Source organism: Silurus meridionalis, chromosome 15 (assembly GCF_014805685.1).
Source record: "Silurus meridionalis isolate SWU-2019-XX chromosome 15, ASM1480568v1, whole genome shotgun sequence".
NCBI classification, from domain to species: Eukaryota; Metazoa; Chordata; class Actinopteri; order Siluriformes; family Siluridae; genus Silurus; species Silurus meridionalis.
In genome coordinates this window covers 16255916-16280457 of record NC_060898.1, presented here as the reverse complement: position 1 = coordinate 16280457, position 24542 = coordinate 16255916, and the positions used below count along the sequence as shown (strand labels likewise).

The 24542-nt window shown below is 39.8% G+C and overlaps 1 protein-coding gene across 12 annotated transcripts in view; it reads right to left on the bottom strand.

The window, feature by feature from the left end:
- cadm1a (cell adhesion molecule 1a) overlaps nt 1–24542 on the bottom strand; it is a 327578-nt gene that overhangs the window by 42758 nt on the left and 260278 nt on the right. For all 12 annotated transcript variants that reach the window (XM_046867343.1, XM_046867341.1, XM_046867342.1 and 9 more), the window contains 5 exons: nt 24201–24353; nt 21757–21894; nt 16593–16751; nt 8554–8650; nt 6522–6694 (listed from right to left, as the gene is read on the bottom strand). In XM_046867343.1, the coding sequence (XP_046723299.1) occupies nt 6522–6694; nt 8554–8650; nt 16593–16751; nt 21757–21894; nt 24201–24353 (720 nt within the window). The remainder of the gene's footprint in view (nt 1–6521; nt 6695–8553; nt 8651–16592; nt 16752–21756; nt 21895–24200; nt 24354–24542) is intronic.

The following is a 24542-nucleotide window of genomic DNA, read 5'->3' as shown; positions in this document are numbered from 1 at the left end:
AGCTCACTGCTGCCTTCCCAGTGGACTTGCTAAAAAGGTGCATCTTCTACCTGCGATCAGGCATGCATAAACAGCGGGGAAGCAGAGAGGCCCTGGGCGCCATCAATGCTGCAGGAGGATCGTGGTGCTATTTTCTGGTGCTTTTGGGGGGTTGGAGGCTTATGGAATGGCCATTCAGGATCATTATGCTAAAACAGGAAGTGTAAACGCAAGTAAAATGGTGATCAACAACCTCGGGGATGTTGATTTGCCCAACAACCACCTTCTATCTTGGGCTTAGTTTGTTTGTTCAACAAGGGCTTTTGTTTGTGCATAAAGGGCGGAACCTAATCCTAACAAACACCGCAATGGTTCAGATGCTCTGGGGGTATAAACACAGAGATACCCCTGCGTCTCCTCCTCTGTCTGTCATGTGACTCAGGAAAAAAAAAGAAAAAAAACCTATTTGGATTCGTGTGCTTTCCAGTGGCAGAGACAGATCGAGGCATATGCAGACAAATTCATCCCATCTGTTTTTTGGCAAAATAGAGAAATGTTCCATCAATAAATGCCAGACGAAGCACACTTTACTCAGTATAGGGAGTAAATTCAATTAGCTCTGTGCATTCTTCTTGCCTGTTTTTTTTTTTTTTTTGGAATCGATGGGCGAGACAGACGTTGAACGAATGGCGCAAAATAACAATGAGTACAGTCAAATCCAGCATTGACAAGAACCCTGGAGTGATTGACTCCAATTAACGGCTAATGAAGGAAGGGCTGGGGGAGTCCACCCCCATTAATGATCCCAGCAAATAGAGTGAGATGAATGCTCTGCAGAGAGACTTCTTTAGCTCTGGAGATGCTGAGAGGTGGAGACTAAGTGAGGTGAGGGAGGATGGAACCAAGCCAACGGGTACCTCTCAAAAATAAATAAATAAATAAAATACCCTAGCACTCGACCAATCTGCTGGCTTCAAACCATGATAGGAGACTTATGAGTCCCCTTTGGCCTATTAAGTGATGACTCTATGACAAGGCTAATGATAAAAAAAAGTGCATGCAGCATCTCGGGCCAATTTCCTGACAATCAAGTGTGGGTGTACACGCTAATGAGAGTATTTACAGGTAGGTTGCATCAGTGGGTCGGCTGGAGGCAGTCGAGTGAGTCTGGCCATGTAGTCATCATTCCGCTCATGTTTTTTGCAAAGACATATCAAGTTTGGGCTCTGCTAACGGGATGGCGTGTTTACTGGAGGATAACAATTGACACGAGAAAACAGCATGGTGCAGATGTCTGCTTCCTCGTCCCCAATGTGGGCTTATCAGACCCAGCGTGTGGATCTTTCGACATTCATTGAAAGGATCCTCAATTGCACGCCGAACAGGAAGACACGGCTACATGTGTCACACATCATAATGAATCCAATTCAGGAGCACAGGAAATCACTTGAACTCCTGATAATGTCAAGGAGCCTTGGTTAGCAGCTACCAATCCACCGGTTCATTGTTACTAAGGTTCAGCTCCATTGACATGCATGTAATTTGCCGCACATTGCCATTTCTGACACTTCCGGGAGCGTTTTTGCATTACCGAGTCTGATACTCGCACATTTGCATTTCCAGCTGGGTGATTTCTTGAGAGGCAAACTACCGAAGCCATGTTTGACAGCAGCCGAGATGTATCGTCGAAATCTGACTTTTAAATGCGAGTGTCACGACTGCAACAAATTGCGAGGGAAATATCGGCGGCTCAAATGTAATGAAAGTGAGTGCGGCCTGTAAGAATGGAGGGAGACTGTCGAGCGGGGGGGGAATTTACAGCTTCATTATAATGACACAGTGATGGGATTTGGCCCGCAATGGCGGGACTGCAGCTCTTGTGTTTTTTTTTTCTGCAATTTTTTTCTTCTTCTCCAGAACAGATTTTTAAGATTGCTCAACTGAGCCTGGCTGCTTGGGAGTTACTTGTACTTCTGGGAGAAGTGTTCGCGCCTGCTTCGAATTAGATGTTGAGTACGTGGGACAATTAGCTCTCTCAAGTAGTCTGTAGCTTGTTGCGAAACGAGACGCGTTATCAATCATGGCTTTTTGTCTCTGTCGCGAGAGAGGGACGATCAGCGCCAGCTTTGTGGCTTGGGAAACGAGGCTTGTGCTGTGACGAATATCTTTTTATGCGCCCTGGCATTTACGGAGACATATGGAGCTCTTCGCTGGAAAGAGCCTGAGCTAGGACTGTATTATAAGCTGTAATCCACAACAACACTGCAAAAACCCATTCTCTCTGGAGTTCGGCTGCGTCTCATGCGTGTGCAGTGATCGATTTCTCGCAAGCAGCAGCACAATGACAGAGGAAAGCACTCTAAGCGCTAGCGGAAGTGTTACGGAGAGGGAACGAGAGCGAGGGTGACAAGCGGAGGAGGAGGGTGCAATAAAAAGGGGCCGGGGCTGTGGAGGCGAAAGCTAGTCTTTATTAGGTTAACCGTGTGGCGTAAACTGGTTACAGCCCTGTATGCTGCCTCTCATTCTCCTGCTTTGCTCTTCTAGCAATGGGGCTTGGAAAATGTGTCTTCAGGGAATGTAGTAGCGCCCCCATAACCTGTTTAGTGCCATCCCCCCTTTAAGCGTTCTTCATCACTTAGCTTCCAATAGCTGCATTAGAGGGACATGGCTGCTTCAATACATCTGCCCTGGCTGTGTGTCAGAAAAAGGGCCACGGATCCTGCAGAGGGCTGATAGCTTAGCTCATTTGATTTGTCTCTTTCAACAAGAAGTCATTCATAAATTAGAACGAAGGTTTCAAAGACCTTCCAATTATAAAATGTGCAAAGATATTCTCAGTGTTGCACACTGCAGCGGCACACAGTGCGAGAGGCAGACAGAAGAGCGTGCGAAGGGTGTGCGAGAAGACACATTCTTGCGCACTCATTTCCAGCAGACACGCACAGTTCTAATGGAATATTTAACGCATTTTACTTTTGCACAAGCAAACCTTGAAGAGTGCATTAAACCACTATCGAGACGCTTTTCTATAAGATCACGCATCGATGCTTCAACAATTACTGTTCTGATATGCTATTTAATGCGGGTACTGGATTGTGTGAAAATGTGCCATGAGCTTGACAACTTGCTAAACAGCCATTTTGTCACACTCTTTCTTTCTCGCTTTGGATTACAAAAAACCCTCTAATTGTGGCGTTCCTGAACAGAATATTCGGACAATTTCCGACACTCGAGGTGACTTTTTTCGGACCATGCTAGCGGAGCTCAGTAAGTGACACGACCGCTGTTTTTAATAAGCAGATGTCATCGCATCGTTTAAAAAACCAAGGAGAATAATAATAAGACTACGAAGCGTGCAGATGTCGTTGGTGCCTGTCTTCATGCGTGCCACTTGTAAAATACTGGAGGGTGTCAGAGCGCTCTGTTAACACACTGTGTTCAGGTGGGAGGCTGTGCGGGGTTGTCAAAGCAACATGACGCAAGATTAAGCGTTGACAGCTCGGTCCTTGCTTCCAGGCTCCACACTCCATTTGCAATTCTAATACTAGGACAAGATATGCTGCTGAATTACAGTAGATGTTTAAAAAAATGGCGGCAGACTTCAAAGGCTTCAGGCGGCCAGACGGGGCTCCGTAGGCCAATGCTGCTTTTAATAAGGCTGTTGATCTCACCTCAGTCTGGGTGAGAGGTGCGCATGGTGTGTGTAACTCCCCCTGTCCTCTTCTACAGGCTGGGCGCTTGTGAATTCTCCACCTGCAATGACTGCCAAGCTTCTCGTGGGGGAGAAGTGCGAAAAGCCTGGCAGGTTCGCACAGCATTCTAGGGAAATGATTTGGAACACACCTATTCGAGCCGGATATCTGAGTTTACTACTCAGACAGCATAACATTCAGGTGCTAAAGCAAGAGCATTATAGTGCATTTACTAAAACCTTTTGGTACTAGGAGTCTGGATCAGTTACTAGTTTTCCAGGACCAAATGTTGCAGTTGTTGTGGGAACTGGTTCAAGTTGGTACGAAGACACTCAACAGTACTAGAAGATGGGGCTTGCTGCACAGTGGAGTCCATTTAAGCATGCCGTGCCAACAGTGAATATAAATCAGTGGAGGACGAAGTACACGACATATGCAGTTGATTTAAAGTAGAGTAAGTAAAATTGCTCTCTTTAAATTTTCACTTGAGTAAAAGTACAAAAGTATTTGCCTTTAATTGTACTTAAGTATTCAAAGTACTATAATTTGTAATGGCTATAATGTCCTATTATAATTTTTGTCTCAAGACATCAAGGTTACTCAGTTAATGTGAAAAGATTCTAATATATTGATAGAATGATATTAATGATACAAACTAATTGATATCTATTCAAATTATCATGAGACCAAAAACTTATTTTCATTTAATCCTCTCATAATGTTCTGCTTGCTGTTGAACTGACGCTGAACTGTATGTCGATGCTAAGTAGATACCAGCACTTAAAACAATTTCAAAACAGAGCACCAAATTACCTGACTGGTCGCTTGCTGTGTGCTTGACCAGTTATGTTTTTTATCAACTTCCAAAAAAGAAAAGACTGATTTCGCAAAATGTATTTGAGTAAAAAGTAAGAAAATTTGACTTTGCAATGTACTGAAGTTAAAGTAAGAGTCTCCCCAAATTCAAAAACGTCAGTAAAGTAAAAATACAGTAAAATACTCACTTACTTACTCACTTCCTTAAAGTACATTAACATGAAAAAGCTACTTATGTATAGTAATGAATTACATTTACTTGGTTACTGTACACCAATGACATAAACAAATAAAACCTCATAGAATAGTAGCTGTATTTGTGCCAATACAATCTAATTTGCTGTAAGTTTACCATGCTGCCCTGTTACATTTTTTAATTAGTCACAAGGTTTTGGGCCATTTTTGATAACAGCAACTCTAACAATAATACTGTCGGAAGAGCCAATAACAGGTTTATCTTAAAGTTTATTTTCAAATATGTTTCAATACTAACGGTTCTTTCAATTGTATGGCAAACATTAACAATAAATAGATTACAATCTTAACAAAGAAATGGTGACCTTTCTGTAAGTAGGCATTCATTTACTATTTATTAGATACCTAGCCATTATGAGGTACCATTATGAGAAAGTCTACATGACTGAGGACTGCCTGATCCACACTGATACCCTACATCTGTATAACGTTCTCCTCAGCTGGAGTTAATTGGCGTCATATAGAGGATATCTGTACATGGGCAGCCTAAATATATATGAGGTTACTGTGGATGGTACCACTTAGTAGCCATGAAGATAACTTTGACTGCAATTCATATAAAGTTTTGCTATGATGGTTTAGGACTACTTTTTTTTTTACTTATGTGACTTTTCTCCATATAATACACGGTTATAGAAAGGAGTAATTACTATAAATTATGTGCTATTTTTTTATAAATGACTTTAGATGGTACCCAGATGAGGATGGGTTTCCAGGTGAGGCTGGTTCCTTTGAAACTCTCTTTATGTCTGTTCAGGAAGTTTTTCCTTGCCAAACTCACCCCTGACTAGCTCATTAGAGATAATATTATAGGGATATATTTATTCATTTCAAATCTATCTTCATAATCTATATTTTTTCAAAGCTGCTTTTTTGACTTTAGGAGAATTTTTTTTTTTTTAAGAGCTATGACTTTTTTTTTTTCTTTCTTTTATAAATAGAGCGTGGTGAGGAAATGACTTTTTAGGGCTGCAATAATGTACAGTGAATGATAACTTTTTATAGAAATTCCATGACATTAAATCTAAAAAATGGATACAAATGCAAAGTGTCAATCATTAATAAATGTAAAATCCTGTGGTATATGTGGAAATGATTTATAACCCTCAACTGAACACCATTTTTTGACAGTTATTTCCCTGCAGCAAATATGAACTGTTTATAATGGAACAGAGTTCATCCAAGCACATCTTCCATGCTGAATTGACATTGTTGCACAGTGAAATGATGCAACCAGACGCTTTTAATGTCAGATTTTAAGTTCATTTCTTTTAGGTCTGGCCTTTGTTTTTAATTGTACCCTGAAAAAAGAAAAAAAAAAAAACACTTGTTGTTGCCATATGTGCTTATCAATTACAATTCATTTTAATGATTCGTCATAATGTTTTCTTATTAAAATAAGGCAGAAAGTGGGTGAACACATTATGAGGAGGTGCAGATGGTTTCCGATGAGTGCGCCTCTTTCCTTTTTTTCCTCGTGCAGCTGTGCATTGTAAAAACGACTATAGCTCACCACTTAAAGACCCTCTGCACAACACAAATCCTTTTAAATAGAGGTCGATTATTGCAATCTAATACCAGACGTGAGTCATTTCTCCACAGGCTTAGTGCTGTAAACGCTATCAGAAGTGTTTTCAGATAGGCGAATGTGCAGATCGGAGTGTGATATCCTAAGGAAAAGGAAACGTTACTGAGATCAAACTTATTGATCTCGTATTCAGTGCCAGCGAGTGGTGAGTGAAAGGAAGGTGGAAGATTGCTTAAGCTTGGTGAACTCACCGTACACGTAGAGGATGTAATCGTCGTAGGATTCTCCCACAGAGTTCGAGGCCACGCATCGGTAAGTACCGTTGTAGGACTTGTTAAGGTTCTCGATGTAAAGATCCGAACCGGTGATGACGGCGTGAGAGGGCACATCGTCGTCCACCTTCACCCAGTTCACCTGCAGAGGCCTGCAGAGATGGAATACACAACTAAACTGGCTTTCAGACAAACACGAACAGAGAATATGCTCGACTTGAGCCAGCTGGATCGCTGTAGGCATCTTAGAGGCCAAAAAAAGAGTAAAGGTTGATATTTTTCTCTTGTCTATTGCTATTAAGTGCCGCTTAGAGTCTTGTTACTCTGTCCTAACAGCTTCTGTAAACAGAGCATGAAACGGCCTTTCCCCATTTTCACAGTGATGGCCAGACTGAGCAGTTAAAAGCCTCTAATTTTTTTTCCTCTTTCTCTCAATACTAAGATGGCGGTGTTATCTTGTAGAGCTGCTGTCGAGGAAGAGGTCTCTTGTTTTACAGTATTTCTGTGATATTTTAGTTTGAACCACTGATAAGAAATAAAAGAAATAAATATACAGTATACACATGCATGGAATAAAGATGCAGACACAGATTGTGTTACTCAAGAACAGAAATGACCTTGTAAAAGTGCTTAATTTTACTGAAAGGAAGAAACAAAAAGAGAGAGAGGCACTGTAGAGGGGGCTTGAAGAGAACCTGGGGTTGGAGGCAGAATACAAATGGCCCCGGAACACCAGGCCCAACGTTATATGACAGTAATGACTGCAGGTCCTTCTCCTGCCTTTAATGGAAATGACTTCTAATTTTCAGCCCCCACTGTATTGATTGCATTCTCATGCTTATTAAATGAATGCGGGAGGAACTCAGGCTTCCTGCACAATCTTCCCACAAAGAGTTTGAAGGGAAGGAGGTTGTGGTGATGGTAATGGCGGCGGTGGCAGCAGTGGGAGGGAGTAGCATATGAATTACCTCTCATTGTGTTTGCACACATTTGCCCCATTGTCTTGTCATCCACAGGTTTTTTTCAATTAGTAGCTATGGATGCTGCTATGTGTGAGGTAATGTTTGATGGTGCAGGGTTTGATGGTGCGAAAGCAAGGAACACAGTGTGTGATTGATGACATCATTTGGCTCGTGCACGCCTCTTCAGTATGCACATGCAAATCACACTTAGGCTCCGAGCTCGGGTTTCTGAGGACTGATTACCATACAATTACCAGACGGCAACATCCGCGTTTCTGCTTTAGCATACGCACGGCATCGATATGATATGTCTGGAAACTATGTGTTTATTCCATTCTGCCATTGATGCTGAAGATGCCGCCTTTTAACACTGACCGTACAGACAATATGCTGCATTATAGAGTTTTATAACAGCAGTTCTCTGACACTGATTCAAACGATAGGTTCAAATATGCGATAGTTTCTATAGTAACCCTTACTGGATGACCGATGCAATCTAAAGCTACTTATCAATTTTAAATGTATATAATGAATCACATGATATAATAAAGCTATCGCTAAGGAGATTTTACTTAAGAAACTGCAATTTACTTAAAAAATTTTTTTACAACTTTTTATAGGAACGCATTCCACATTTAGTCCCAATTTGCACTTATAATTCTCCACTCTTCTGGGAAGATGTTCCCAGCGTTGGAGCGTGTCTGTGGACATTTGTGTTTATCAGCCCCAAAGGTGTTAGTAAAGTCAGATAGTGATGTAGGGTGAGGAGACCTGGGGTGCAGTCAGTGTTCTATTTCATCGTGGCATGCTGTTAAAGTATAGGACTTTACTGCAGTGCAGTAAATGTAATTCTGCTTCAAGTTAGGCTGCATCACATGACCCCATCATTGATTATAAGTGAATTCCACATCATGTTTTATTTCTAACTTTTACTCAATATCATTCACTCAATACCAGACCACTATATGAAAGCCTACACATCTACCGTGGTGTCTATAGCATGTTGTTAAAGTTTATTGGGGATTGAAGATGAATGAAAACCCTCTCACTCTGGTTTGCCTTTGGTCTTGCACGTCAGCTCCAGGTTTTCACCCTCTCTGGTTAGTCCTTGAGGAAACCCCACAACAATCTTCACCTCTGGTTTATCTGGGGAGAAGAAGAAAGAAAGAAGAAAATAAATAAATCTTCAAACAGCCATATGTTCAAAGCTTGTTTGATTTCCATTTGCAGCTGAAAATTGGTCGGCTGGGTTTTATTTACCGCTTAACACCTGATTTCAAAACCCGGTTCGGTGGATACGGCAACAAGAGAATTGATGGATGCAATCCTGGCTGCCTGACTGTATGCCTACATAGGCTGCAATAACACACCGTAACCTCCTACATACACAGTGCTGACCTTTACGCTGCACCACTACTGTCCTCTCCCTGATCCATTAGAGTCTGTGTCTACTGCAGGCCTTGCATCAGCCAGTCTTCTGTCATGGTCACTGCATTCAGCATGAAATGCACATCCTTCCCTCGCCTGGCTCGCTTTTTTTTTCTTGCCTGAATCTGGCGGGATTAGGATTCCTGCTGCTTCTAGTACCAGGCTACAGGAGCACTGACATTCACAATGACGTTTGACATGCACTGATACATTCTCACACAATGACATTATGGATATGAGGCCATGAATACGGCCAAGGGGACAGTCATGCAGAGTGGTCATTTGCTGTACGAGTGCTGAATAACATTTCGTTTCAGTCTGCTTCATCCATCCACCAGTGTGGAATGTGATGATTGCCTTCAGCCCAAGTTGACCGAACACAGCACATATGAGCTGTGTACTACAGTACACATGATGCTAATAAAGGCATTATTAGGCTATGGCTGAATGCAGTTCGAACAAGAATGGTGCTGCTACCCTTACATGTGCTTTCTTTTAGACAAACGCTAATAATAAGCCCCCCTACCGATCTGTTTTAGCAGGTAGTGCTTACACAGGGAGGACCTGGGGTGGTAAAAAGGAAAAAAAAAAGATACTTTGTGTTTACACAGAGTGCTAATGAGAGCATGGGGAGAGAACATAACAGAAAGAGTAAAAGAAGAAAGAGTTCCAGGCCTTTCATTAAGCAGCAAAAGACCTAGCAAACAGTAGTTAGCCAGGGATGAAGCAAAAGCCACCCAGTGGAGAACTGTGATCTAGGGTGATAATAATATTTATTAATAATAATAATAATAATAATAATAATAATAATAATAATATTGAAATAAATGAAAACGCTATTAATAATAACAAGAATAATAATGTCTGTCCCTGCACATCAGTACAAAGACCAGGCACATTAGTAAAACTTTTACAGACTAATCCACAACACTGGGACAAATAACAATATAACTGGAATGCACTAAATGCAATTAATCAAAATATAATTCTTACATTTTAAGTTGCCTTAAAAGTAGCTTAGTGTTCTCTTTGCATCCAGTAGTTAAGGCTCTTTGATACTGATTGGAAGTTCGGGGGTTCAAGCCCCGGTATCGCCAAGCTGCCACTCTTGGGGCCCCTGAGCAAGGCCCTTAAACCTCAGTGCTCCTCAGTAAAGAACAGGGGTTATGCTGCATACCATTCTACTGTATACTTATTGACCTGAAGCTACATAACTAGCACATAATCAAAGTTTGGGGGACTTTGTTTACTGAACAGATTGAAGTACAGCAACCATTAGTGCACTAACATACAAACCAGCATTTGAGTTTGTTAATAGCATATGCAGGCAAAATGCTCAATAATGCAGGCTTGTCAAGGCCACACACAACAGATCAGGAACGTTGTCTTTTACAGTATTTTTCCTCCTGTGATTTGATAATAACTATAATTTTACCAAAAAAATTTATTTGTAAATAAATCCATACCATTTCATTTAGGTTTTTTGCTTCTCTAGGGATTCTGAGCAATAATTAACTTGATTGACCAGATTGTCGAACCATACTTCACATACAATCTTCTATTTTCCATTGATCACCTCTAAAAAAACTCAACTTTCCAAACACCATGTTGCCAACGGCAATGCTACAGGAAGCCGGGAAGATGGAGCAAAAGTGCTGGTGAAAGTAGGATTAAAAACCAGAATGACTAGCTTTCTGCTGTCTAACATTCAGTCGAGGGACAGGAAGATGGACAAGCTGCTTTATCACATATACTAACAATGAGAGGTCAGATATGGCAATGTGTTGTGCTTCAACGAAACCTGGCTAAGCCCTAAAATCCATGACTTGGCCGTGCGACCACAGGGATATTCTGTCAGACAGAATGGCGGAGGCCACTGACAAAGCCGAGCATGGAAGTGTTTTAAAGTATATAATAATTAAACTTGAATTTGAACATGAACTTGTCCATCCACCAAATGAACCATTATAAACCATATGGGTGGCTATGAAAAAAAAAGACAATGCTACAGTGGGTAAATGTACCTACTAAAATTGTGTTTCAGTTTAAAATTGTCAAGTTCAACATGCAGATATATTTTCTGAACATATCCAAAATGTAGGCTCACTCATTTGTTCAACAATATTTTGGCTCATTATAAAAAAATAAACTTGATTACTCCCCCCTAATTCTTCCCTAAATTGGTTTTGGCCAGTTCCCACCCACAAGCCAGCTGTCTCCTATCAAACAGCAGCTACCAACCGGGGAGAGTGAGAACAACACATGCTTCCTCCGAGACAGACTCCAAGACATCATCTTTATGAACTGTTGATCTTTACGAATTGCTCCGTATGCTGCACCAGAGGGCAGAGTAGCGCACACGCACAAAAAACACACTATCCAACATCTTTCACTTACACTGGGTCACATGGCGCCATGCATCTCTGATTGGCAGGAGAGAGAAAGTATGCCAACCTTCCTGCCAGATATTGTGGCCATTTTTGCTTTCAAGGACTTTCTACATGGTAGGTCCAAGTTGCCATTATCTGTTCTGTTTTTGATTAACTGATGTTTCTCCTGAGCAACTCTCAGAACTCAATAATAAAAATAAAAGCTTTCGATAATGATGGGCTTTGATAATGAGGCTCTTCAGCACTCTTGGCATCCCTAACACAATCATTATCTTTGCCCATGCAATATAGTGGAGATAATGGATACAGCCGGCTCAGACTACTGACTCTGCATAGTCTAACCTTGGGAAAAAACAACACCAACAACAACAAAAAAGTCCCTTTGCAGGTAGCCAGGCCCTTGCAGTGTCTTGCTGTAATGGCTGAACCGTACTGCATTCCATAGGCTGGCTTGCTTCCAGGCCTGCAGTTTCTCCGAGGGCTTCAAATCTAATATTCTCTTCATAATGGAGCTTGAAGTGGCATGCCTGTGCTATGGTGCATTGTGTGCCCAGCTGTATGCACAGCAGCACAGTGGTAGATTACAATGTGAAAACTGTAATGACACTGATACAATTATGGGGCATTTCGTGTGTGCTAAGCAGCGCGTTCCTCTGCAAAGAATGCTGGTATTTCTAACAGCAGGTTAATAATGTAAATTGGCCAGATTTCACAGCGTGCATCGTGAATTAGCATGGAGACACCGAGCGTTGTTGTTGAGCGACACCCAAATAGATAGAATTTAGCTCCAGCTTGTGTTGACACAAGCTGGGAAATCTGGAGGTTTTAACAAATGGTGTATGATAGAAAAGATCAGTAGTGTATGACTTTCAGAGTAACATGTTTGCCAAAGTCAACAAACACTTGTTGGAAAGAGGACTGCATGTCTCATTACATCTAACAGCACCGTGGGTGGTGGTGCTATCAATCAGGTTAGATGGTTACTGTTTACTTTGCACTGACCCATGTAAAGCACCTGTAGAGCTTTTGAATTTTCCAATATGTTCAGTCGAAAGGGTGTCGGATTATTTTCTTTTGCAGCTCCAGATGTAATTTAAATCACAGGATTATACTAATGCACTTGTTCTAGTCGGTTATCATTTCTATATTAACAACTCATTCGCAGGGACTTAGAACAGCTACTTCACAGCTGCTAGACTTTTCTGTACGGAGATGCTTATTTCATATCTATAAAGTCAATCCATTGAAACAGTCAGTAAGTTGTCCGACATTAGAGTACTCATCATTTGCCTTGTTTTTGTATTAAAAAGAAGCCATGTTTGTGAGGGAACATCTGTTTCACGCTGCAGTAACTTGCAACATAAACTTTAGGAATGTGCCATGACATGTAATGTATCTATAAATGGATGATTCAATTCCATACTGGCACTAATTATTTTTTGTTTTCATGAGTTTTCAATATTATTTCAAAGCTCTTTTTTATCATCAAATGTATCAGTTCGTTTGGCCACCCAACACTATTATTTTTCATTTTGACCTTTGTGGCCCAAAAAAAAGTGATCTGTTGCTCGCTGTCCATCTGTTCAAATTACATGCTGACAGTGCTGAAGCTGCCCTCCTGGTGATAGTCAGCCAGGGTTGTGGAGAGCGGTCTGCTCTGAAGCTGTGGTTAAAGAGGAAGATCCACCTGTTTGTCTCCGGTAGCGCAGTGGAGATGCTCCCCATTCCTCTCTCTCTTATCTTTATGCTCTTTGCATGAAAGGCACCGAGCGAACGCCTCCAGCTTTGAAGGCGCCCCTGTATCAATTCCTCTGAGGAGCTTCCTCTCCAGGGCGTTCAGGTGCAGAGACAGGGCTAAGAGCTCTTGCCGCTTGCTTTTGGATCAGCTCGCACACCATGCCTGGAGGGCACCAAACAAAAAGGTCAGCCTCATTTTAATAACATTTCCCTCAAGTTGCCAAACTTCATTTCCCTCAAGCCGAAGGGGTACAAAGGTGCTGACGAGCAACAGAGGGAAACTGTTTGAGGTGCAGCCATCAATATTTCTGGGCTTATTTAATATCCACAGCAATGCATTTTACTATTCGGTAAATAAACTCTCCACTGATGCTGCCCACTCGCATAGATTTTTCTTGCTGATTATTTCACTGTTGCAGGAACCAGAATTCAGAGCAGGAGAGAAAGACTAGTGCTTAAACTTCATGCAGAGACGGGGTTCATTTTTCCTGCTTTAAGCCCAGTCGAGCCAAAGGGCAGTTGCCTGGATGATGATCTGGGCTTGTCTGTGCCAGGGAAAGGTCAGCTACAAGCACCGATTTTCAGTCAATGCTCTGTGGAAGGTGTATTGGGAAGTGCTATTTCTTGCTTGGCATGCGATAAGAACAAACAAACCTCTGGAGAGAACAAAAGTCAGTAACAGTGAGGAACACAGTTGGTTAATATGGGCACAGGAGTCTATATTTTTTTGGACAATAATGCTGTATTTGTAAAAATGCAATGTAAGACAAACCTACCTACCATACTCTCTAGAGAACCCCATAAAGGTTCCATATACAATAATAATAATCAAATAACATAAAATACCTGTCTTAGAAAGAGAAAGCAGAACATTGTTAGAAATTAAGGTACACCTAAGAACAATATTTTTACACAATCCAGTATAGAGAGTATAGAATCTTCTGCAAGGCTTCCCTTTCAGGGAAGGTAAAAAGAACCTCTTTAGGACCTGAACAAACCCTAAGAATTTTTAGAGGGAAATGTATATATGAACTACTGTAGAAAAAAAAAGCTAGTAAAAACAAGTAAATTGTACTGAGTACCGAGACAGTATCAGTGCTTCATTACTAAAAAGTGAATGGCTGCATAATTTTCACTTGCTCACTGCTGGATCAGATCGAATATGTATCTGCAGAGAAAAATGCAGACAGCACCATTATTTAAATTAGTGAAGATTTAAAGAAAAGCAGGCAGATCTTTACCAACCCTGACAAGGTATTTTCTCTAGTAAGAATCCTCCACAGTTCCATGGAAAGTCAAATTAACCCAATTAAACTCTGGTAATCTCGATTGTAGTCAGTCAGACTACTGACTATCTTCGGTTGCCTAATAATGGCTTCTTCAGATTATGATACGGCATCCTTTTCTGCAAAATACAAAAAGCATGGTAAACAAACACTGTAATACTATGCTAAGTTTTTGTGAAATTCGTTGTCATTTTATCCTCCCAATGCTTAAAGAAATGTAATGATGCTCGCCAGTTTTATGTTTTAGTTGCCTGGAAACTGACAAGGCTAATAATGTGATAAAATAATGCATGGTGTTATTAGCTAACTTGCTATCTAAGTGCAATAATTCAGACTAATGAAAAGCTCTATTCATATTACTTTCTTCTAATAAGCTTCTATAGCTGATGTTTGTATCCTCAAAAAAAAAGTATAAAATTAAAGTCATAACACTTTGTCTATAAGACAAAAAAAAAATTATAGACTGATTTTACATATTGCAAATATTCAGACTTTAGACAGAGCCTGGAGAGAGGACATGATATTAAACCGAGCTGAGGGAATAACGTTATACGTATTTCCCCCCCAAAATTGGCACCTTATACAGCATTTTTTTTTTTTTTATAAAAGCAGAAGTAGCAAAAATTTCTAACAAGAAAAATCCTAGCAGGTGCTGAGAGAAAAAAATGAGTTTTTACCACAAAACCCCTTAGCACAGTATGTTTTTTTTCCCAAAATGTGCACCAAGCAACATTAAGAAAACAGCCGGGCAAAAGGTGTAGTGTTTAATAACAATTAATAATAAGCAGCTGCTCCTCCACAGACCTCAGTCCTGCCTTCTTGTTTGTATTGAGGTTTGTGAATTCACAAGGCAAAGTTCACCAAGACTGAGTTGGCACAAAAGTGTAAGTAATCGCTACCAGAATGTAATACGTGTCTTTCACGGTCCACATCATTTCCTCTGAAAAAGCTAAAAAAGCAGAGATTTTAAGTGTGTCCTCTGTCACCATAGCAAGAAAACAAAAAGTAAACACTGTAGATGTCAGGACCAACTGTGTACAGAATAAATAGTGCCATTTAGTGAATGCTGAAAAGAACGCATGGAAAAGGTGATACAGATTACAGGTACTTGATAAACGGCATAGGCATAGGTGTTTGTGGACACCTGGCTGTTACCCTTTTTGTTGTTAGAATAGCCTCCATTATTGTGAGAAGGCTTTTGGGTTTTAAAGTGTGGTACATTTATGCCATTAGTAAATTATTTATTTAGAGCAACTTACATTGAAGTAATTTATACAACTGAGCAGCTAAGGGTGAAGGACTTTGCTTAAGGGTGCTGGGAGCTAAACTCAACCTTCTGATCAGAAGTCCACTTGCAAATTTATTGAGCTACAACCTCACCGAGACCTACAGTATTAACATTTGAGGATTTGCTCATTCACCTACAAAAGCATTACTGAGGTCATGTTCTGATGTAATAATCTGAGAAAGCCCAGGGTGCAGTCTACTTCCTAATCCCTCCCAAAGGTGTTCAGAAGGTTGAGGTCATGGCTCCGTGCAGGTCAATCTAGGTCACTTTAACCATGGCAAATTTGGACCTCTTGGACCTCGCTTTGTGCAAAGGAGCACTATGATCTCAGAACTAGTAGGAATTTTAATGCTGTTTATTTGTATGACAATAGTTGAAGATAGAACCACATATTGATGCGATGGTCAAGTGTCTACTGTACATCATATGGAAAATAAGTTTCTGGACGCATGATCCTGAGATTCATATGCGCTTTTTGATAATCCCATTTCACATTTAGGTACGGATGTAAGGTGAGGAGGTCTGGGGTGCAGTCAGCATTCACATTCATCCCAAAGGTGTTCAGTCTGGTTGAGATCAGAGCTCTATAACAGGCCACTCAAGATCTTTGCTTGTCTTGTAGTCTTGTAGTTCAAGTAAAGAAAAAATGTAATGCGACCACATCTAAACACATTCTGTACAATTGTGTGAACAACTTTGTGGTAACAGTTTGGGGAAGAACCACATATGGCTGGAAATGTCAGGTGTCCAAATAGTTTTGCTCATTTAATTTATCATTGTCTATAAAATGCAGGAGTCTCATAGGTGTAAAAACAAGACATTTGGGGCGAGTGGACTAGATTAAATTATATTTTGATGTCACTTTGAAGGAAAGGTCACGACTAAATGAAAGCTAGTGTTTCCGATGATTTAAAGCATTCTGGGGTTTTTTTCCACTAAAAGCAGGACACATTACTTACACTGCACTTCCAGGTATTTCTGCGCTTGGAAATCCTTGACTGCTGGGTGGTCCACGATGCAAACGACAGGGATGCCGTCATCCTCCTTCATAACGGTGAGCCTTACCAAGCTGGTTACAGTGTACATCTTGTCATACGTGACCTCCACTTTGGACTTGCCTACAAGAGTAATAGAATAGAAAAAAAAAATTGTGCCTTTAATCCTTAGTGCTGAATCTTTCATCCAACTCTAACTAAGTCAACATGCAGTATATCAACTGTGTGTTTATTCATCTTTTTACAAGTAGCAGTCTTGCAGTGCTAGTTGCTATGCCTCCCTGAATTTATTCAGCCGAGTTAACAACGGCATAAACAATGCGCAAGGAGACTAAATGTGCCTCTCAAGGATACATAACACAACTCAGCAAAACCCCATTGTGTAGAGTTAATAAGCCAGGATAAGGGGGAGTGGGCTGGAGTAAGGGCTGAACAAACCCAAGCTATGCGCCATCAGGGGCTGCAACTGCTACACAAAACCCATACGGTTTCTGCATATATCATGAAGAGCAAGTGTAGCTGCTCTGCAGGATTCTGTCTACAGCAGCACTGGACCAGAAGCACAATAAGGGCTCAGAGCTACAGTACAATCTACAACCACAGAAGAAAGAGAGAGTGAGAGAAAGAGGAATGAGGCAGATTAAAGGCAGGTGTGCAAAAAGAAAAGAGAAGAAAACGTAGACAAGCTATTGTGCTGTGCTTTTACTTGGTTAATCAGAAATCCAAAAGTGGAAGAGTTGCCATGATAAATGATCCTAATAGGTGAAGTATTGAAGTAGAGAAAGGAAAGGGGTGAAAAAATAAAAGCACTAGCAATTAGAGAGACAAAACTAAGAGAGAATAAGAGACAAAAAAGACAAAAGCAAACAAACTAAAATAAAACAAGCAAAAAACCCCTACTAATAAAAATCAACACCAATGAGGACTATGCCTTTTTGTTTCTTTTTTCATCCGACATCAGACAAATTATTAGTTACACTTTGACTATGTTCTGACCAATTCCCAAATCAAACATCAAACATTCAATCGCTCGTTATTAAATCAGTGTGCTGAAACACATCTCAGATGGAAGGACGGCCCAAAAAAATCTCAGAAACATAAAAACATAAGCAAGCAAACATGCAAAAAACCCTACAGTTTCATGTAATGCTACTTATTTCTTATGATGAACTGAAATCAGGAACATTCGCGAAACAAAATGGTTATGTGCCTAATTGAAAATAAAGTGGGACCGCAAAACTTGAACCAGGATAAATCGAGGGACGACTGTATTACTTTACTTTATTTGTTTTGGTTTTTTGCTTGTTTATAGATTTATTATCCTTATATTTGTCTTTTGAACGTTTTGTGTTTGTTTTTTATTTGCAGTTTCCGCTTATTTATTGGTTGTAGTGTCCTCTGATGTCAAAAAAGGCGGAGTTAAATACATACGTCACCAGATTTAGTCAATGAAAATAAAGAATGCAGTGACGTGTATCTTTAATTCAGCCCCTTTTTTTGACGTCTTAGAACATTTCAACCAATAAACAAACTACGCATAGGCTACGCTACAGTACACCAGTATAAATGTGATATTTCTACAAATTTACACAAAATTCATCTCGCTATATTCTTGCAAATGTTTTCTGAGTGTGTTTAAAGAGTGTTGGAGGATGATTTATGTCTTAAACAATAATAATAATAAAAAAAAAATTTTTAGGTTGGCGTTTCGTTTTTAGACACGATAAACGGGGAATGACTGTATCAAGTTGGTGTTTCAAAAACAAGAAATGATTTGTTGTCAAAGATTACAACACAAATATAAACAAACAAGCAAAGAAACAAACTAATAACAAAGAAACACATAATTAAAACAATAAATAACACAACAAAGAAGCGACAAGAAGTGAAAGAAACCACATTATTGCATTCACACAGAGCGCGAAAGACAATCAATCCATCAAATCTAGGAGTAAACAAATACATGTTGAAAAATGTTTACAGCCAAGAAAGACAAACAGAAAGAAATAAAGCATGCTAAGGTCAATTTTTCTTTGAGTCTGACAGCTGGCGCACAAAGACAAGCCTCATTGCACAACTGCACCTGCAAACCATCGCTAACACGCGCGCTAGTAATCCATATCCATACACTTTTAATGAGAGACCTTTCACACCGTATTAACAAATGACTGCAGACACTGGTGTGAAAGCCTCCAGTAATACAGACAGCTCCGCTCGTTTCTGAGCTTGAGCCGACTACCTGTAGCCTTCTTCCAACCTGAGGGATAATCAGAGGGAGAAACATTCCCAGCCTGTGATTACGCTCTGTGCTTCATGCCTGCTTTAATAGAACCCGTGTTTTCCTCATTCTAATGTCAAACTTCCACAATGCCCCAATCACACCTGCTAGAGATATAATCACAGGTCAATCACTGTCATTCACAACTTCCTTCATCTCAATATCGGCTAGACCGCTTTTTTTTCCTCCCCCGAAACAACTCTGATTAGCTCTGATAACACGATGCTACAGTAAGGCTGAGCATCAAAGAAAGCACGCTACTGACTGATTTCAGCACTTAGCCTGCTCAGATCCTAGCCTTGCCTTCATCCCTCTGTCAGTCCTGATGCTCCGTTGTAGTTTTGCCTCATTAGCGAGAACGAGACGAGGATTTAGGGGTGAACATGTGGCACCTAGGAACCTTTTTTTTTTTTTTTTATGCCATACACCTTTCTAAAAATACATTCCTTATCCATTTAGTGCATTTAGCTTGGCAGGTTAACTGAAATGGTAGGTTATATTTCTGGGTGTAGACAGCAGGCTAATGACTGTGTAGCCACCCGCTGGCCATCACCCATCCTGTCTCTGTCTCTCATCTGGCAGCAGGAGATTAATAACTCTGAATTTTTATTATTATAATTTTTTTTTTTTAAATTCATTGTCCCTTATCTTTCATTTAGCTCATCTTGCTAGCAGCAGGTATACTGTTGCGTGTGCCAGGTGCAAATGAGAATTATTAAAAACAGCACAAAACACGACGGAGAGAAACGTGTGTGTGTGTGTGTGTGTGTGTGTGTGTGTGTGTGTGTGTGTGTGTCAGTCCAGAGCTTTGCATGGCGGGGCAGCTGAGTTTACATTCTAGGGCTGGATGGGTGTAACCTTTAAATGATATTTAAAAAAGCCTGATTATCCTGAAGGTAATTAGGCTGAATGATGAGAACATTTAATTAAAAATAAATCCGCAAGGCGCCGAGGCCAAAAGCAATTTCCAGACGGTGAGTGCCGTGCGCTGGGTTGCTCGTGTTGCTTCCTCACTCCATTATTTTTCTTGCTCATTTCCCATCTCGCTGCTCATTCTTGTCTCTAAAAGAGCACAGAACATTCACACACATCTGTAATAACATGGACATCCCTGACACTGATCTCTCTGATCATCGTGCATGTTAGAGAGAAATCAAGCAAATGGGGTCTAGGGCCTAACTAACTATAATTACATTCCATGCATATATATTACATATTGCACTAATAATGTGTTAAAATACAAACGTATGTATACAATGCTATTTTAAATAAACATACTGTTGAGCACTAGGGGGAGCTAAAAATTGATTTTCAAGGTTCATTTGGTAAATTCTCAAATGATTATGGCACAATATCCATAGAAAATAGAAAGTAGGGAAAGTAAGGAAATATGTATAAAAAGATAATAATTTTAATTATATTACATTGATAATTGTTTTATAATTGCTAGCTTTGTTTATGTCATTACTCTCATAGATGTTTGAATTTGTTCTGCTTCACATTAGTTGTAATTTTGAGTCTGAGATAAAACTAGAACTTGGGTAAAGCCAGGTCTGAGGTAAACACAGGACAGCTACAATGACAGGTCTATGGTCAATTAAGTTAAAGTTGAGTTAAAGTCAGAACTGATAAAAAGTCAGAACTGATAGAAAGTCAGGACTGAGTTAAAGTCAGAAGTGATAAAAAGTCAGAATGGAGGTAAAGTCAGGACTGAGGTAAATACAGAAGTGATAGAAAATCAGGACTGAAGTAAAGTCAGAACTGGGGTAAAGTCAGCACTGAGGTAAAGTCAGGACTTTGAGGTAAAGCCAGTACTGAGGTAAAGGCAGGACTAAGCTAAAGTCAGAACTGATAGAAATTCAGAACTGATAGAAAGTCAGCAATGAGGTGAAGTCAGGACTGAGTTAAAGTCAGAACTGATAGAAAGTCAGAACTGATAGAAATTAAGTACTGAGGTAAAGGCAGAACTGAGGTAAAGTCAAAACTGAGGTAAAGTCAGAACTGATAGAAAGTCAGCACTGATAGAAATTAAGCACTGAGGTAAAGTCATGACTTGAGGTAAAGTCAGGACTGAGGTAAAGTCAGAACTGATAGAAAATCAGAACTGAGGTAAAGTCAGGACTGAGTTAAAGTCAGAACTGATAGAAAGTCAGAACGGATAGAAATTAAGCACTGAGGTAAAGTCAGGACTGATAGAAAGCCAGAACTGATAGAAATTAAGCACTGAGGTAAAGTCAGAACTGATAGAAATTAAGCACTGAGGTAAAGTCAGAACTGAGGTAAAGTCAGGACTGAGGTAAAGTCAGGACTGAGTTAATGTCAGAACTGATAGAAAGTCAGCACTGAGGTAAAGTCAGGACTGAGGTAAAGTCAGAACTGATAGAAAGTCAGCACTGAGGTAAAGTCAGAACTGATAGAAAGTCAGCACTGAGGTACAGTCAGAACTGATAGAAAGTCAGCACTGAGGTACAGTCAGGACTTAGGTAAAGTCAGAACTGAGGTAAACTGAACTGCGTTGTTCTGTGACCTTCTGCTTTCCCGTGCACTAAAACAGTCAGTGTGTTTGTCTAGACAGCTGTGTGTCTCAGGTGTGCTGTCTTTCATTCAGTCTCACTGGTGCTATTGAACAACTAGTTTAAAATGAGAAGGTGTTAAAGTAATTGCCGGTCACATCTCTGCACAGGTGGGGAAAAAGTGTTAGAGCAGCACCTATATCCAAAGAGCACAAAACTGCTAAGGCTGTCAGATGGAATAAACATGACATGACTCAATTTTGTTCTAAAGTGTTATAAAAGTGTATAAAGAAAGGCACTGATGTGTGTGCATAAGAACAGTATATGTGTCACCCACCTTGTAGCTCTTTGTCTCCCTTCATCCATCTGATGGTAGAGGCTGGTTTGCTGCCCATAGCTGTGCATGACATCTCCGTCTCATTGCCCTCGCTTACAATTTCTTCACGCGACTCGATTATTGGGTTGCCTGGTGGGACTGGAAGGAACAAATGCAGTCAGTCATCGATGACAACCATGTCAAATACTGAAATGCATGTTATATTTAAAACCTTAAGACTGCCTTCTAGTCATTTCTGTGATGCATGTAGTATAAATATTACACAATGTTTATGTAAGAATTGTTTAACCCCACCTATGATAAACTAGCTAGCTTATATAAATTATATTAACATAATATAAACAATGCCTCTTAGTTTACTATTTATGTATACACCACACACCACTGTGAAATGGATCAGTATGTAGTATATAAAATTATTTTTGGCTACCTAGGTACTCTTTAAAATACAAGCTGAATTAATAATTTCACACTTGCTATTGTCCTGTGTGTAAACAAGTGGCTTAAATAATGTAGCAGCCTAGCTTGTCTTCTAGATTATTAATTACTCTAAATGTAATGATTATTATTTTAATTATTGTTTGTAAAAAAAAAAGTTAGTAATTATAAAATTAAACATTGGTGACTGAGGTTGCAAGTTGAGCATTTCAACTGCCATACACATACATACAAAACGCTAAAGAATCTGTAGCGTTAACAACTAGCCAGGAAGTGCACATATCAAATAAGTGAATAAATTAAATACAGAAGTAATAAAGACATTTGTTAAAGTATGCTGAAATAAGTAGAACAGTAAAAGTAGGTCATATCTTTAGAAATTTTATATTAAATGTAAAGCACAAACACACACACACACACACACACACACACACACACACACACACACACACACACACTCTGTATTACCCAAATGGGTTCTAACAAATGTAAACTTTTACTTTTTTTTGCATTTAATTTGTGCTATTTTAATTGATTACTCAACTTATTCAATATAATACAAAAATGTATTGCACTCATTTTTTAAATAATTATAAAGATTTATTTATTATTTAAACAAGCAGTCATTTTATTTAAAATTGTTTTACAAATGTCAACTGTTCAAATGTTATTGATCACAAATGTTTATAATAAACTGCATTTCCAACTGTACTGAAATTGTACCGAACCGTGACTTAAAAACCAAGGTATGTGCCGAACCGTGAATTTGGTGTACTGTTATACTCCTACTATATACACTATATGGACAGAAGTATTGTGAAACATGACTTTTCAAACCATATGTGGTTCTTAACCAAAATGTTGGCACACAATTGTATAGGATGTCTTTGGATGTGGTAACATAAAAAAATCCCTTTACTTGAACTAGAGAACCAAACCTGTTCCCGGATGGCAATGCAAAGGCTTGGTTGGAGCGGAAGATCTTGAGTGGCCTGCTATAGATCTCTGATCTCAACTTTATTGATCACCCTTGGTAAGAATTTGAACGTTGACTGCTCCCCAGACCTCCTCAATCTACATCAGTATCTCACTTTACCAATACCCTTGTAGCTAAATGACCACAAATCTCTAAAAGCACACTCCAAAACCTTGTTGAGCATCTTCCCAGAAAAGTGTTTATTATAACAGCAAATCAGGACTAACTGTAGAATAATATGTTCATAAAAGCACATACGAATTTTATAGTCATGTGTCCACAAACTTCTGTCCATATACTTTTTTTGTTGAATTTACTTGAACATCTCTATTTTTAAAACACCACCAAAAATCAGTTAATTGTTAGTCTTGACCTCCACCATACACATTTATATGTAAATTGTTTAAGAAATGATTAGAACTGGGGCAACAGTAGACACATTTTCCTTTAGTCAATAAAGTAAGATTTTGCCCTTCAGTTTTTGATCCCTGATAAAGAATGAACTTAACCCATTAACTACCAACTATTAAAAAACGTGCAAATGACTAATTAGACATTTAATACTGCTGGATCATTTATCCAATCAACAAATTTTCCAAAAATGTAGCCTAAGATGCAGGGCAGATGTGCATACGATTTTTTTTGCCTGCTGAAAAAGAAGTGGTTGTATAGATTATAAAGAGCTTTCCAGAACCCTTCCACATAGCCATAATACGTATAACTGTTCGTATTAAAAATACTTTGTACTGTAACTACAGCTGCAAATCCTCAAGACTCAAAGGTCTCCTGATATTGATAGCAACTATGTGTTGAACGTCCGCAGTTATGTCAGCTCATAAACACTGCTCAGTTAAACCATGATGGAGCTTTACGGCATGTAATGCTGCTTCATTACTGCCGTGCCCTGAACCCCAGGCTGTTAAAATGAAACAGACAAGGACATGTTCAGGGACAGAGGTGTGTTGTTGCCTGGTTGTTTCCACCAGCGGGATGGATGGCAGAGGTTTGTGTACGTGTGTTTGGCTCGTACTCAGCACAGTGATGTCGGCGTAGGCCTCCTGCGGTGGGTCCGTGTAGAGCTGACACACGTATCTGCCCTCGTCCGAGAGAGACACGTTGGACAGGGCCACGCGCAGCTCATTGTCTGAGAAGTTGACCAGCTGAAAGCGAGAGTCCTTTAAGGCTGAGGAGAGAGAAAAAGGGAGAGAGAGGGTTTTGGGTGAACAAACATAAACATAGCATCTTAAATAAGTGAATGTCTCTGTGTGTGTGCATATATTTAGTTAAACCTTCAGACCAATGACCAAATGTCCCCACAATGTCCGGATAGTCCTCCGAACCACCTAAACCTGACAACACTGATTGTGCTTTC